Source organism: Rana temporaria, chromosome 1 (assembly GCF_905171775.1).
Source record: "Rana temporaria chromosome 1, aRanTem1.1, whole genome shotgun sequence".
NCBI lineage: Eukaryota > Metazoa > Chordata > Amphibia > Anura > Ranidae > Rana > Rana temporaria.
The window spans coordinates 562,724,951-562,738,754 of record NC_053489.1 but is presented as its reverse complement, the minus strand read 5'-3'; the positions used below and the strand labels follow the sequence as shown (position 1 = coordinate 562,738,754).

The 13,804-nt window shown below is 40.3% G+C and overlaps 1 protein-coding gene across 21 annotated transcripts in view; it reads left to right on the top strand.

The window, feature by feature from the left end:
* SORBS2 (sorbin and SH3 domain containing 2) overlaps positions 1-13,804 on the top strand; it is a 396,754-nt gene that overhangs the window by 292,705 nt on the left and 90,245 nt on the right. For 20 of the 21 annotated variants that reach the window (XM_040334288.1, XM_040334284.1, XM_040334279.1 and 17 more), the window contains 2 exons: positions 1,819-2,002; positions 6,148-6,262. In XM_040334288.1, coding sequence (XP_040190222.1) covers positions 1,819-2,002; positions 6,148-6,262 — 299 coding nt within the window. The remainder of the gene's footprint in view (positions 1-1,818; positions 2,003-6,147; positions 6,263-13,804) is intronic. The other variant, XM_040334275.1, reaches the window with a different exon arrangement.

Below are 13,804 nucleotides of genomic sequence, written 5' to 3'. Positions count from 1 at the left end.
TTCTGGTTGTTGTACAGATCAAATGGCTTTAATCATTTGTGAAGCACAGACCTGGAGAAAGTATGCAGGCCATCAGATCTGCAATGCTTCAGTAACTGGGTCAGTAACTCATAAACTATTGAAGTTAGTGACAGCCAGGCAACTGGTATTGTTAAAAAGATAGAATTTCACACAATATATATTTCTTTTAACACTAATATCCCTAAGGGCAGGGACTTATGTGAATGTACAAAATATATACAGTATATATATATATATATATATATATATATATATATATATATATATATATATATATATATATATATATATATATATATATATATATATATATATATATATATATATATATATAAAATCTTAAAACGCTGGATAAATTGATGGCACTATATAAGTACCTGTGATAAATATGTAACTAAAAATATTAGGAGTCCATTAGGAGTCTATTACCCTATAAAGGGACCTTAACGTAATATTTTGTATTCCTTTGTCATGGTATTCATGTGTTTTTAAGTAGTTCCGTTGGTTGTAGTATTGTACCTAATCGAAAATGTTCATAATTTTCCTTATACATTGACCTAATTTTCACTTTTATTTGGCGCTGCACTTTTTTCATACATATGTTTATTAAGGTTTGCTATACTACCTTTTTGTGTTAGCTGCCTATATTTTTTACTTTAGCACTGATCAGATTTATGTCACTGATTCATATTTTTTAGAAATATAATATTCACATAAGTGCAAAAACCGTAAATTGATCAATTAACAGCAAATTTTTAAAGTGATCCTAAAAAGTGCTAATTCTTATGAATATCAAAGTGGATCAAGTCATGGCCATTTGTACTTACTGTGGTAAGGGATCATTTCTGGTTCAACAGCTCAAATAATAATATAACCGCTTTATCTAATATTGGCTCATACTAAATGTGTTTGCTAAATAACTTCTGTGGTTTATATGGTGTTATAACTTATTATTAAATTCTGTTTCTTGCAAAGCTAAGTAGTCCAACCTTGGTTTCCTTATTTAAAAAATGCCTACACACAACCTTTTTCCATGACGTGAAAAATTACATTTTTTAAATTGGTCATTAAAAACGATCGTGTGTGGGCTCCAGAGCATTTTTCTCGACGTAAAACATGGGCATTAAAAATTTAGAACATGCTCTAATTTTTCACGTTTTTTTTCACGTCGTCGTTTTTCACGTCGTGAAAAATGGTCGTGTGTAGGCTTTAACGACGGGAAAAAAATGTGCATGCTCAGAAGAAAGTTATGAGACGGGATCACTCTGGTAAAACTAGCATTTGTAATGGAGATAGCACATTCGTCACGCTGTAACAGACTGAAAAGCGTGAATCGTCTCTCACCAAACTTTCACTAACACGAAATCAGCAAAAGCAGCCCAAAGGGTGGCGCCATCCGAATGGAACTTCCCCTTTTTAGTTCCGTCGTACGCGTTTTACGTCACCGCGCTTTGCGCAAGCATTTTTTTTCACGATCGTGTGTATGCAAGGCAGGCTTGACAAGAATCGCGTCAAGAAAAACGCAGTTTTTTCCATGACGTTAAAAACTATCGTGTGTACGCGGCATTAGATAGCATTATAACACTTCTCTACTTTTTAAAACCAAACTTGTTACAAAAAACAGAAGAGGTGTAGAGATGTGCTTTGAAGTACTTAGTCATACTGTATACTATTGTTAACTGTTGAAAGCGATCATCAGTTAATGCAGTTCTTCTATATTTTGAAAATGTATTTGACAAGCTTTATTTGAAAACGTTATTTTCTCAGTCAATGGTTTTAATGTATTTTTAACAACAGAAAACTACATTCCTGCCTATTCACATCCTGCAGCAAAAACACAGACATACCGCCCTCTTTCAAAAAGTATCTCGGACAATGGCACTGATGTACTGAGATCTTCATCACCACTGCCTCCTCCACCTATACCTGTGCCTCCTCCGGCTGTGCCTCTCCGTCCCCGGGAGCTTGCCTCTCCTGAGAAGTAAGTAATGTGAAATGTCATCTATTTACTAATCTATGATAATCAGGTTTCTCTTGGTCATTATTAATTTTTTTCAAATAAATGCTTTTTCTATGATACAGAATGCTAGACTTGATGCATACTGTATACAGTCCTCAAAAAATCATTTGGCGAGTGGATTTTGAGGGCTGGTGAGAAGGGCTGTCTGGGAGCCGGGGGGGCGAGCACCGCCGATCAGAGGGGAAGAGAGGAGAGCCGACGGCTGGATGTTCAGAGCAGGAAACATCACAGCTTTCAGGAGCTGTGTGTTCCCCACGCCGTGCACCGTCACATAAGCCCCTCCTCTTTTTTCGGGACTTTGATCACACTCCAATCCAAGGACAGGTGACATGTATCAAAGTTCCCCGGACAAGAGGAGGGGCTTATTTGACGGTGCGCCGCAGGGGAACACACAGCTATTGAAATGAAAGCTGTGATGTTCCCTGCTCTGATCATCCAGCCGACGGCTCTCTTCTCTTCCCATCCACAGGTAGGCGGCATGTGACACAGGCTGCATTATGGGGCACGGGCTGCATTATGGGGCACGGCTGCATGGTGGGCACGGGCTGCAGGGTGGGCACGGGCTGCATGGGACACAGGCTGCATTGGGAACAGGCTGCATGGTGGGTACAGGCTGCGTGGTAAGCACAGGCTGCATGGTGGGCACGGGCTGCATGGTTGGCACGGGCTGCATGGTGGGCACAGGCTGCATGGTGGGCACGGGCTGCATGGTGGGCACGGGCTGCATGGTGGGCACAGGCTGCATTGGAGGACACGGGCAGGCGGCATTGGTGGGCACAGATAAAGTTGTTAATATTAAGTTATTCAAAACAAAACATAAAAGTACTGTAATTTCATGAGATAATTTATGAGGGTGGGTTTAGGGGCGGGGCATGGTATGGGTTAGGCGGGGCAACTGGTGGCAAGTAACCCTTGAGGCCTGGCTAGTAGCTCAGGACTTGAAATTTTGAGCCCTGTATAAAACATACAAAAAACAATGCTGGGCCATGTTAGTAGCCACAGTCCTTCCTGATGAAGCTACGCTTGCACATTAGCAAAACGCATTGACGTCACCAATATGTCTCGTGATGTCCTGGATCCATATCCACTTGATCCCTTAACCACTTGCCGCCCACCCACCATCAAAAGATGGAGAGACGGTGCAGCTCTTGTTCTGGGTGGACGTGGCTCTTTTTAATCACGTGATCAGCTGTGTCCAATAATGTCCAATAAGTGCCAGTAATCTGTGCTTCTTGCCTCACACTGACAGAGTGTGTGGCGAGGAGAGCCGACCAAAGGTTTTGGCTTTGCATACACTTTAAGAAAGTGAGGGGTTATCTACATACCTATAGTATTTTGAATGTTTTTTTTATTGTGAATAGACTATTTCATCTCCTGATTGGAAAGCCCAATCTATACTATTATTTAACAGGATAATTGTAATAAATAATACAACTTTGAAGCGGACCTTCAGTAATCTTTTCAACTTTCCATCTATTAAATCTTCTGCCTTTGTTGTTTGAACTTTGGATAGTAAAACATTATTTTTTTCTTCCAGTAAATACCTTATACAGCCCACTTCATGTTTCTTGACTGGTAAAAAGCCTAGGCTTATGACATCATGCACAGTTCTCACGCTCACTCTTGTGAGAGTTTGCCGGGGGGGGGGGGGGGGTGAGTCCTAAGATGGCCAATGAGAGCTGCAGAGCTGGAATTGTGCTTCTGTGTGTCTGTGTACATGCAGGAAGTGAGCAGGCAGCAGCTTCAGCTGTCCACAGTTAAAATGGATGCAGCCAGACTTAGTAGAGAGAGATTTCTGCAGCATATTTGGCAAGTACAGAATCGCAGTATATATACAATAATTTGCAAAGTGGTTGGAGGGAAGCTTCAGAATGGCAAAGATGTTTTTATTACAAACTATGTGAGCAGACTGCAGTTTCTCTTTAAGATTATCTAGAGTAAGTGCACAGTTAAATGTGTCCAGGACCTTGTCATAGCCTCTTGGTCTAGGGCTTCTATTAAAGGCACATTCCAGCAACAGGTATTTGTTATATTTGGATTTGTTAATAAAAAGATGATGGGGCCACCAGTATGTAGAAACCAACTTAAAACGTTAACATGAGCAAAGATAGGGGCTTTCAGACATGTAATGATGCCTGAGGCTATGTCTACATAACTCAACATACATATTTTGTACAATACGCACTAAAACAAAAACAAAATGATTGATAAATATGAAGAACATACCCTGTAATATGGAATGCTGTAAAAGATCACTTACATTTCCTATTTACTGCGCCCTCTGTCACCAATCAAACTTGATTACCAAGACTTCATTTCTTGTATAAGCAATGGCACTGCACATAACTCTGTGAAGACTTTTGTATATTTGGTAAATGCAAGAGACATGTTGTTCCTTGGTACCATGCTGCATAGTACCTACCTTCTTCTGCAGATGATGCAGAAACCAATTGTTTTGTTTTCAAATTCTAGTGCTAAGTAAAGAGAGGAAGATGGCTGATCGCGGTATACTATCTCTTTGCATTTTGGTGTACCAAGCACATAAATAAAGATATATTTTCTTCTAATATATATTTTTTTCTAGCATTCCTGCAGATTGCAATATTGCTTTGAGTTGCAGTATAAATAATAATTATCAACATTTGTAAATTGGAGATTAACTGCATCATTCACATTTTAATTAATAGGAAACTACTTGTAATCTGATTATTTTGGGCAGTCCATATTTGCTTGGGACCTCTCTCAAAAACCCAGGGGGTTGTCTCCATCTGCAATCCCTTTGTAAACCTTGTCTTACTGTTTTGTGATATTTTGTGGACTAAAGTGGAATTCTGAAAATGCAGAGGAAAAATTTCCTGGCTGTGCCTCAACACAATTACGTGGTATCAGCAGGTTGCGTTACATGGGACAATACAGTGGCTAGTAGTAATAGTGTTTACCCATACGTGCCTTGAAGTTTGGGGTTTTAGGGTTCCCATATTCTCTTCATATTTCTATGGGTTCCCTCACACATTGTGATGAGCTTCCATGTGAACTGGATGTAGTGTGTTTGCCTGTGTATGACTTTGGCAGGTACTTGGACTGAAAAGCTGGCCATAGACCATTTAATTCTCGGCCAGTTCAGCAGGGACCAGCTGAGATTTGACCCATGTATGGGTAGGCTGATTGTACCCAAGTCAATCCATTGATCAACTTGGGTACAACCAGCAGGTCAGATTTTTATCAATTACTGCCAGCCACTAAAGCCGCTAGTGTTCTCATGGCTGGAATGGCTGCAACCCATGGTTGCAAGAAAGAAAATCGTATCGGCTTAAGTTCCTTTGGGGGCTGGGTGCATTGTAAACAGTTCTGTGTTTTTTGGTAGAATCCTGGAGCTGTGTTAGGTATGGTACCCCTTGAGTGATTTGGTTCAGTGATAATTATATTGTTTTACTTTCAATAGATTTTTATTGGGAATTTTTTTAAAGCGGAGGTTCACCCTAAAAAACATGTATATACCATTCCATCCAGCATACTGCCGACATGTACAGTATGCTTTTTTTTTTTTTCCGCTGTACATACCGTTTGTATAGCTATTTCCCCCCCCCCCCCCCCAGCTTCCGGGTAGTGGCTCCCACGGGAGTGGGCGTTCCTATTCAGGGACTAAGTGATTGACATGATGACAAAAGCTTCCCCCCGGCGCATAATGCGCGTCACCAGTTTCCAAAAGAAGCCGAACGTCGGTGCACAGGCGCCGTATAGAGCCGACTCGCAGTTCGGTTTCTTCCGGAAACTGGTGACGCGTATTATGCGCAGCGGGAAAGCTTTTGTCATCACGTCAATCACTTAGTCTCTAAATAGGAACGCCCACTCCCTCGGGAGGCGCTACCCGGAAGCCGGGGGGGGGGGGGGATAGCTATACGAGGGTATGTACAGCGGGGGAAAAAAACCCAGCATACTGTACATGTCGGCAGTATGCTGGATGGAATGATATATACATGTTTTTTAGGGTGAACCTCCGCTTTAATTTTAAATAGCATATAGTAAATAGTAATGTTTGTTTATTGCTGATAAAGTATACTGCATTATTAATATTTTAGTCACGTGTCTTTATTTTCTTCTGTAAGGAATGAATGGGAACCACCAGACAGAAAGGTTGATACACGCAAGTTTCGATCTGAACCCAGGAGCATATTTGAGTATGAGCCTGGAAAGTCCTCCATCCTTGAACATGAAAGACCGGTAAGAGCATAGCATATTAGCTGAGCATATGAGGGGGGAAGATTTGTATTATTTTGTAACAGTGGAGGAGTAGAAAGCCAAAGTAAAGTGGTGGTAATAATGAACCATGGAGCAATGTAAACTGTCATGCCTATGTAGTAATCCATAGCAGTCAAACTGAATTCATTTTTTGGCTGATCTGATTGAAGTAAAATAAAATCACATTGGTTAATACACGTTTAGCATAGTCATTGTTATTGCCTTATAAGAAAACATTACTTGTATACTTTCTCTAAAAATGTACTGCCATGTAGTGGCTCTCTGCTGGAGACACAGCTGTTGGTGTGTTAAAGAATACGGAGGCCAATCACTCCGCTTTTCCCTTCCTCTTAGAGAGTTCCCAGCATTGTATGATGAAAGACTGACTTTTCCTTCCCCTCTCAGCTTCTTAAAGACTACAGATGTGTATAGTATAGTATACTCCCCACCTATGTGACATACACGTTCCATCTTCTCCGGGATACACTCCATTTATCTGACTGTTCCTCAGATTATTCCGGGGTGACAGAGCACATCTTACTCATATCATAGGAGATCTATACTGAAAACACAGTTTGATATCGTGAATGTGAGCTAAATGGGAGAGCTGAGGACTTATTTACTGCAACCTTTCTGTGAAATATAAAATGATGTCCTGTACTTTTAGTTGCATATTTAAAAAAAAAATCATTATGTGCCCTAATCTAAAAAAAATCTTGTTTTATATTTAGAACTGTGCATATACTTTACTAGCCAATGGTAAAATATGATACCACCGCAGTTCTACCACCTCAGCACAGAGCTCTGCCCAGTATTATACCAAGAAAAATGTCTGTCATCGTAATTCCTTGGTAATGCCTCTAGGCAAGAAAAAATAGGTTTCCTAACCGTTTCATTCTTTTTGGCATATTTAAAGAGAGGGGCTTTATGGCCCATTCACAACACATCCACTGGTTTACATTGCTCAGCACAGGTCCAATGCAATGACAAGATAAATTGCATTATTTCCGATAGGTCTGGTTCACAGAAAAAGTGTGTGTGCTTTGTAAAAATAAAATATGCTGCATTTAAATGCACCACGACGTATCGCGTAGAACGTATCGCAACACATTACAAGGCATTACAGCATGCTGCAAAACACGTTAAGGAGGGAGAATAATGAATTGTGGCTCCTGCTGTGTACAAAATATCACATTCACACAATGCAGTGCATTGAAAAAAATGCCAGCTCAAGTGCATTTATCATGAACCAACGTGAATTACATGCAATGGACTGTGTATGAAACCAGCCTTAAAGTGCTCTAGCTAAGTGACGTTTACTTTGTTAAAGCACTGTGCATCATAAACAAACACTGTTTTCAAATTTAAAGTGAGGGGAAAATTATTTTATCCCTTGCTGATTTTGTACGTTTGTCCACTGACAAAGAAATTAATCAGTGGCGGCCCGTGCATTTAGTGTGCGCATGGCCCCCCCCCCTTTCAGGACGCCGGACGCATGGATTCCTATGCCGGGGTGTTTTTTTTTTTAAGCGCGTGATTAGAGCCAGAGGCTCTAATAGGCTTCAAAAAAGAATGGGCTCAGTGCGCAGAGAGTGTGCCCCGATCCCACCCAATTGTGTGACGATGAAAGAAAGAAAGTTACCGCTCCAGGTGGATTGTGTTAGGATGATCAGTATGGTCTCAGGAAATCAAGGGTGCTGGCAATGCACAAGGCAACAAATGGAAAAAGAAAATATGGAAAGCCGCACTCCAAAAATCCTTGATGGTTGTCTTTATTTAAAAAAGGAAAAATTATTATGATTATGCACTAATTTATAGTGCGAAACGTGTCAGCTGTTTTACTGTGTAGTATGCTGTGACTTGTAGTGCATTCTTCCTTTTTTAAATAAAGACAACCATCAAGGTTTTATGGAGTGCTGTCCATATTTTCTTTTTCCAATTGTGTGACGATAGCGAAATAATTGTTGCCATTTTTAAACTAACGGTCGTGAGACCTGTTTCCCAATTGGCCAAAGTGCAAGTGAGGGGGCCAGGTCTGTTTTGCGCCCCCCCCCCCCCAAAACGTTTGACCACCAGTCACCACTGGGAAATGACCAGTCTATAATTTTAATGGTATGTTTATTTTTAACAGTGAGAAACAGAATAACAACAAAATTTATCAGAAAAATGCATTTCAAAAAGTTATAATTTGATTTGTCTTTTAATGAGTGAAATAAGTATTTGATGCCCTATCAATCGGCAAGATTTCTGGCTCCAAATGTCATCTATATAGGTATCGAGTTGAGCTTAGGAACACTCTCTTAAAGGGAGTGCTCCTAATCTCAGCTTGTTACCTGTATAAAAGACACCTGTCCATTCAAGCAATCAATCAGATTCCAATCTCTACATCATGGCTAAGACCAAAGAGCTGTCCAAGGATGGTCAGGGACAAGATTGTTTACCTACACAAGGCTGAAATGGGCTACAAGACCATGGCCACGAAGCTTGGTGAGAGAGTGACAACATTTGGTGTGATTATTCGCAAATGAAAGAAACACAAAATAACTGTCAATCTCCCCCGTTCCTGCAGCTCCATGCAAGATCTCACCTCATGGAGTTTCAATGATCATGAGAACGGTGAGGAATCGGCCCAGAACTACACAGTTACACACTACGCCATGAAGGACTGAAATCCTGCAGCTCCCACAAGGTCCCCTTGCTCAAGAAAGCACATGTACAGGCCTGTCTGAAGTTTGCTAATGAACATCTGAAGGATTCAGAGGGGAACTGGGTGAAAGTGTTTTGGTCAGATGAAGATCTTTGGCCTCAACTCGCTGTGTTTGGAGGAGGAGGAACCTTAATCCCATAGAAAATATGTGGAGGGGGCTGAAGGTTCGAGTTTTCAAACGTCAACCTCAAAACCTTAATGACTTGGAGAGGATCTGCAAAGAGGAGTGGGACAAAATCCCTCCTGAGATGTGGGCAAACCTGGTGGCCCACTACAAGAAACGGCTGACCTCTGTGATTGCCAACAAAGGTTTTGCCACCAAGTAGAAAGTCATGTTTTGCAAAGGGGTCGAATACTTATTTCACTCATTAAAATGCAAATCAATTTATAACTTTTTTGAAATGCATTTTTCTGTATTTTGTTGTTTATTCTGTAACTCACTGTTAAAATAGACCTACCATTAAAATTATAGACTGATCATTTCTTTGTCAATGAGCAAACAAAATCAGCAGGAGATCAAATACTTTTTTCCCTCACTGGAACCTCATAGCATCTCTGTGTTGCTGATTTTCTTTCAGCCTCTTTTTGTCTACATGTATCTCCCTTCAGAGCACTAGGTATTATTTTATTGAAAGTTGCTTTAAAATGACCGAAAACAACTTATGAAATTAAAGAGAGATACATTTTTGGTGACTAGGTTTAGATAGATCTACCTTCATTTTGTGCTAACGCTTTTCAGCTTTCTACTGGATGAAAAATAGAAACCCAATGTCATCTCTGCATAATGCACATTTTAATGTATTTACTTATGCAAGTCCATGTAATGTTTATTAGTCTGTCTTTAAATAATCTGATAGGAGCATACATCCTACAAATAGTGTTTCTATGGCTGTGTTACCCTCAATCCTTTTCCTGGTATTCACTATCAGGCCTCATGCACACTGGACGTTAAAATAACTATATAAAAACGCCAGTAGCTTTGCAGTGAGATTTTCAACTTTTTTCAATGTTTTTTCAATAGAGGTTTTTGGCGTTTATTAGCATTTTTCCACGTTAGCGTTTTTTTAGCATTTTTTTGTTGAAGAATTTTTTTTTCTTTTTTCAATGGATCAAAAACACACACACAAAAATGGTGAGGGACGTTTTTGAGCATTAATTGGCGTTTATCAGCGTTAAAGCGTTTTTACAGCTGAAAAACGTTTCTCAGAACCCACTAGTTTTTTTTACTGCTCAAAAACGCCACTGCTCAAAACTGCTGATAACAGCCTATGTGTGCATGGACACATAGGATAAAATGATGGAGAGTTTATTGACTGTAGAAAAAAGTTTATATCTGGTGAATTTAACCACTTCCCTACCGAGTCATAGTAAAATGACGTTGGCGGGAACCTTTCGTCCTTCAGACTGGACGTCATATGAGGTCCTTGCTTTTCCGGCCGCTAGGATGTCCGCCGGGCACCCGCGATTGCCCGCAATCACGGCAGGACCATGGATCTGTGTATGTAAACACACAGATCCATGTCCTGTTAGCGGTGAGAAGACTGATGTGTGTTCCCAGTACAGAGGAACACACATCGATCTCCTCCCCTTGTGAGTCCCCCTCCCCCTAACAGTTAGAACACACTTTAGGGAACATATTTAACCCCTTCAGCGCTCCCTAGTGTTAACCCCTTCCCTGGTCCCAAAAATGTGTCAAAAGTGTCCGATATGTCCGCCGCAATGTCACAGTCACAATAAAAATCACAGATCGCCGCCATTACTAGTAAAAAAATGAAAATAAATAAAAATGCCATAATTCTATTCCCTATTTTGTAGTCGCTAGAACTTTTGCGCAAACCGATCAAATACGCTTATTGCGTTTTTTTTTGTTTTTTTTACCAAAAATATGTAGAAGAATACGTATCGGTCTAAACTGAGGAAATTAAAAAAAAACAAAAAAAAAACATTATGATATTTATTAAATCAAAAAGTAAAAGATATTGTGTTTTTTTTTTTCAAAATTGTCGCTCTTCTTTAGTTTATAGCGCAAAAAATAAAAATCGCAAAGGTGATCAAATACCACCAAAAGAAAGCTCTATTTGTGGGAAAAAAAGGGCGTCAATTCTGTTTGGGAGCCACGTCGCACGACCGCGCAATTGTCATTCAAAGTGCGAGAGCGCTGAAAACTAAAAATCGGTCTGGGCAGGAAGGGGGTGAAAATGCCCTGTATGGAAGTGGTTAATAGATTGAAATAAAATGGGTTCCACTGAGAGGAAGCCTAAAAGAAAACCTGTTTTATTTCACTGAAACCACACTTGATGAACTGGAATTGGAAATCTCCAAGGACAATAAATTGAGTTTATCTTTAGCCCCTGATCAAGACCACAAAACAGACTTTCTTTATTGTCCATTCAGGGACACAGAAAGAGTGTAATTATTTGACAATTTGGGCTATATGCAGCTGCCTCCAGGAGGTGGATACTTGCAAACGTAAAAAAGTTCAAAGCCAGTCCCTGTAAAAATCCACCCCTAACCATCATGGCTCAGTTTCTTGCTAGTGTCCTAGGGGTTGAATGTTTTTTTCAAAGACTTCAGTAGCAGCATATAAGCATTTTACCTTTTCAGTATATCCTACATGAGTCTAGTTCCTTTTTATATGCTTTCCTAACATTGACACTAATTTGATATCCTGAGACCAGAGGTATTCTTTTTGTTTACTTTTGTATGGGTTAAGCAGTTTTCTGAGACTACCACCACTGGGAGAGTCTTACTGTATACGAGGTGAGGGAGTGAGTATATCCCAGAAGGCAAGTGTCCCTTAACTTAGTGATTATTTTTTATGTTTGTGTTTTTATGGAAGGACGTCCTTCTGTGATGATCATAAAGCGGGCACAAAATTTAATTTTGAACAGGACTCAATGTGATGTGCAGACAAATATTCTTGAAACTGGTTGCACAGCTATGCAGATAATACAATTTACAAGTGTCTAACGTGTAATGTCACAGAGTGTGCTTGTTGTACATAACAGTTTTCATAGTCTAGTAAAGCTTTGTATATTGTCACAAGCAATCTTCAAATTACTTGATACACACAGAAATAGAATTCTTATTTTATTGCTGATGTTACCCTAATAGGGTATGTGGCATTAGCTGTATTTTAACTTTGTAATCAGACTGTATTGCTGTCGTACTGTCAACTGTGCATGAAAGGTCCACTTTAATTCTACAAATGGCTCTTTTAAAGTGATGGTAACATTTACAGACTGATTTCAGTTGATGTGGGAAAATCTATAATTAAAGGAACAGTACGCTTGCAGTCTAGTCTGGCGGGTGTGGCTTGTTTTTATAAGACAGGAATAACCTGGGCATTTTGCCAAACAAAGTTTGCTGTATACATAAATACTCCATCTTTTGATTAATCTAACAGTGTATAAAAACTAAATGTGAAGCTAGTGACAGGATTTCAATCATGTAATGCATGCCAGAGATTTCTCAAGAGCTTCAGCTGTTTTTACGTAGAGGTAAATGGCGTGGGAGAAGAGACTTGTCCCACAGACCCAAATATACCTCGATACTGTACTGCTTAAATCATACTTGCCCTGAAAAGTCACAGTATGCCAAATATCTTGTTATACGCTGCACTGAGGGAGACCTTGTCATGAAAGATTATAAAAAGGGAGCACAAGCTTTTGTTTAGTGATGGCGATGTACATTTTTCAGAATTTAGCTGCTTAGTATAGACAGACCATTTTTGCAGTCTCCTTTGAGCCAAGCCCTATTGCTGTTTGCAATTAATGAAGATAGAGCATAGTTTATCAAAGATGTTGTAGTGGCAATCAATTGTCAGTAATAGATATAAATTATGGGCCAGATTCTCGTCCAGCGGCGTATCTTTGCGGCGGCGTAACGTATGCGATTTACGTTACGCCTCCGCAACTTAGACGGGCAAGTGCTGTATTCTCAAAGCACTTGCTCCGTAAGTTGTGGCGGCGTAGCGTAAATCGGCCGGCGTAAGCCCGCCTAATTCAAATTTGGAACAGCGGGGCGTGTTTTATGTAAATGTTCTGTGACCCGACGTGATTGACGTTTTTCACGAACGGCGCATGCGCCGTCCGTGGAAATCTCCCAGTGTGCATTGCTCCTAATACGCCGCAAGGACGTATTGGTTTTGACGTGAACGTAAATTACGTCTAGCCCCATTCACGGACAAGTTACGCAAACGACGTAACATTTTCAAATTTTGTCACGGGAACGACGGCCATACTTAACATTGGTACGCCGCACTTACGCCACCATATAGCAGGGGTAACTATACGCCGGGAAAAGCCTAACGTAAACGGCGTAACTTTACTGCGTCGGCCGGGCGTACGTTTGTGAATTCGCGTATCTAGCTGATTTACATATTTTGACGCGTAAATCAGCGTACACACCCCTAGCGGCCAGCGTAAATATGCAGTTACGATCCGACGGCATAAGAGACTTACACCTGTCGGACCTAATAGACATCTATGCGTAACTGATTCTAAGAATCAGGCGCATAGATATGACCGGCCGGACGCAAAGATACGACGGTGTATCTGGAGATACGCCGTCGTATCTCCTCTAAGAATCTGGCCCTATGTATTTTGCTGAATTTTCAAATGTTGAAAAAACGGTATAAGTTTGTATTAAAAAAGGATCTGTTCCCGAAGTGTTGCAGTATGTTGTGAAACAATAGTAGTATGCTGCATTTTGGGTGCACTTGCCTGCATTTTAAATGAGATACTCAACGCTATGAATCCCACAACAGTGTTGGTCAATGTGCAGCAATGCCTTCTCCAAGGCTCTTCCTTCTTAAA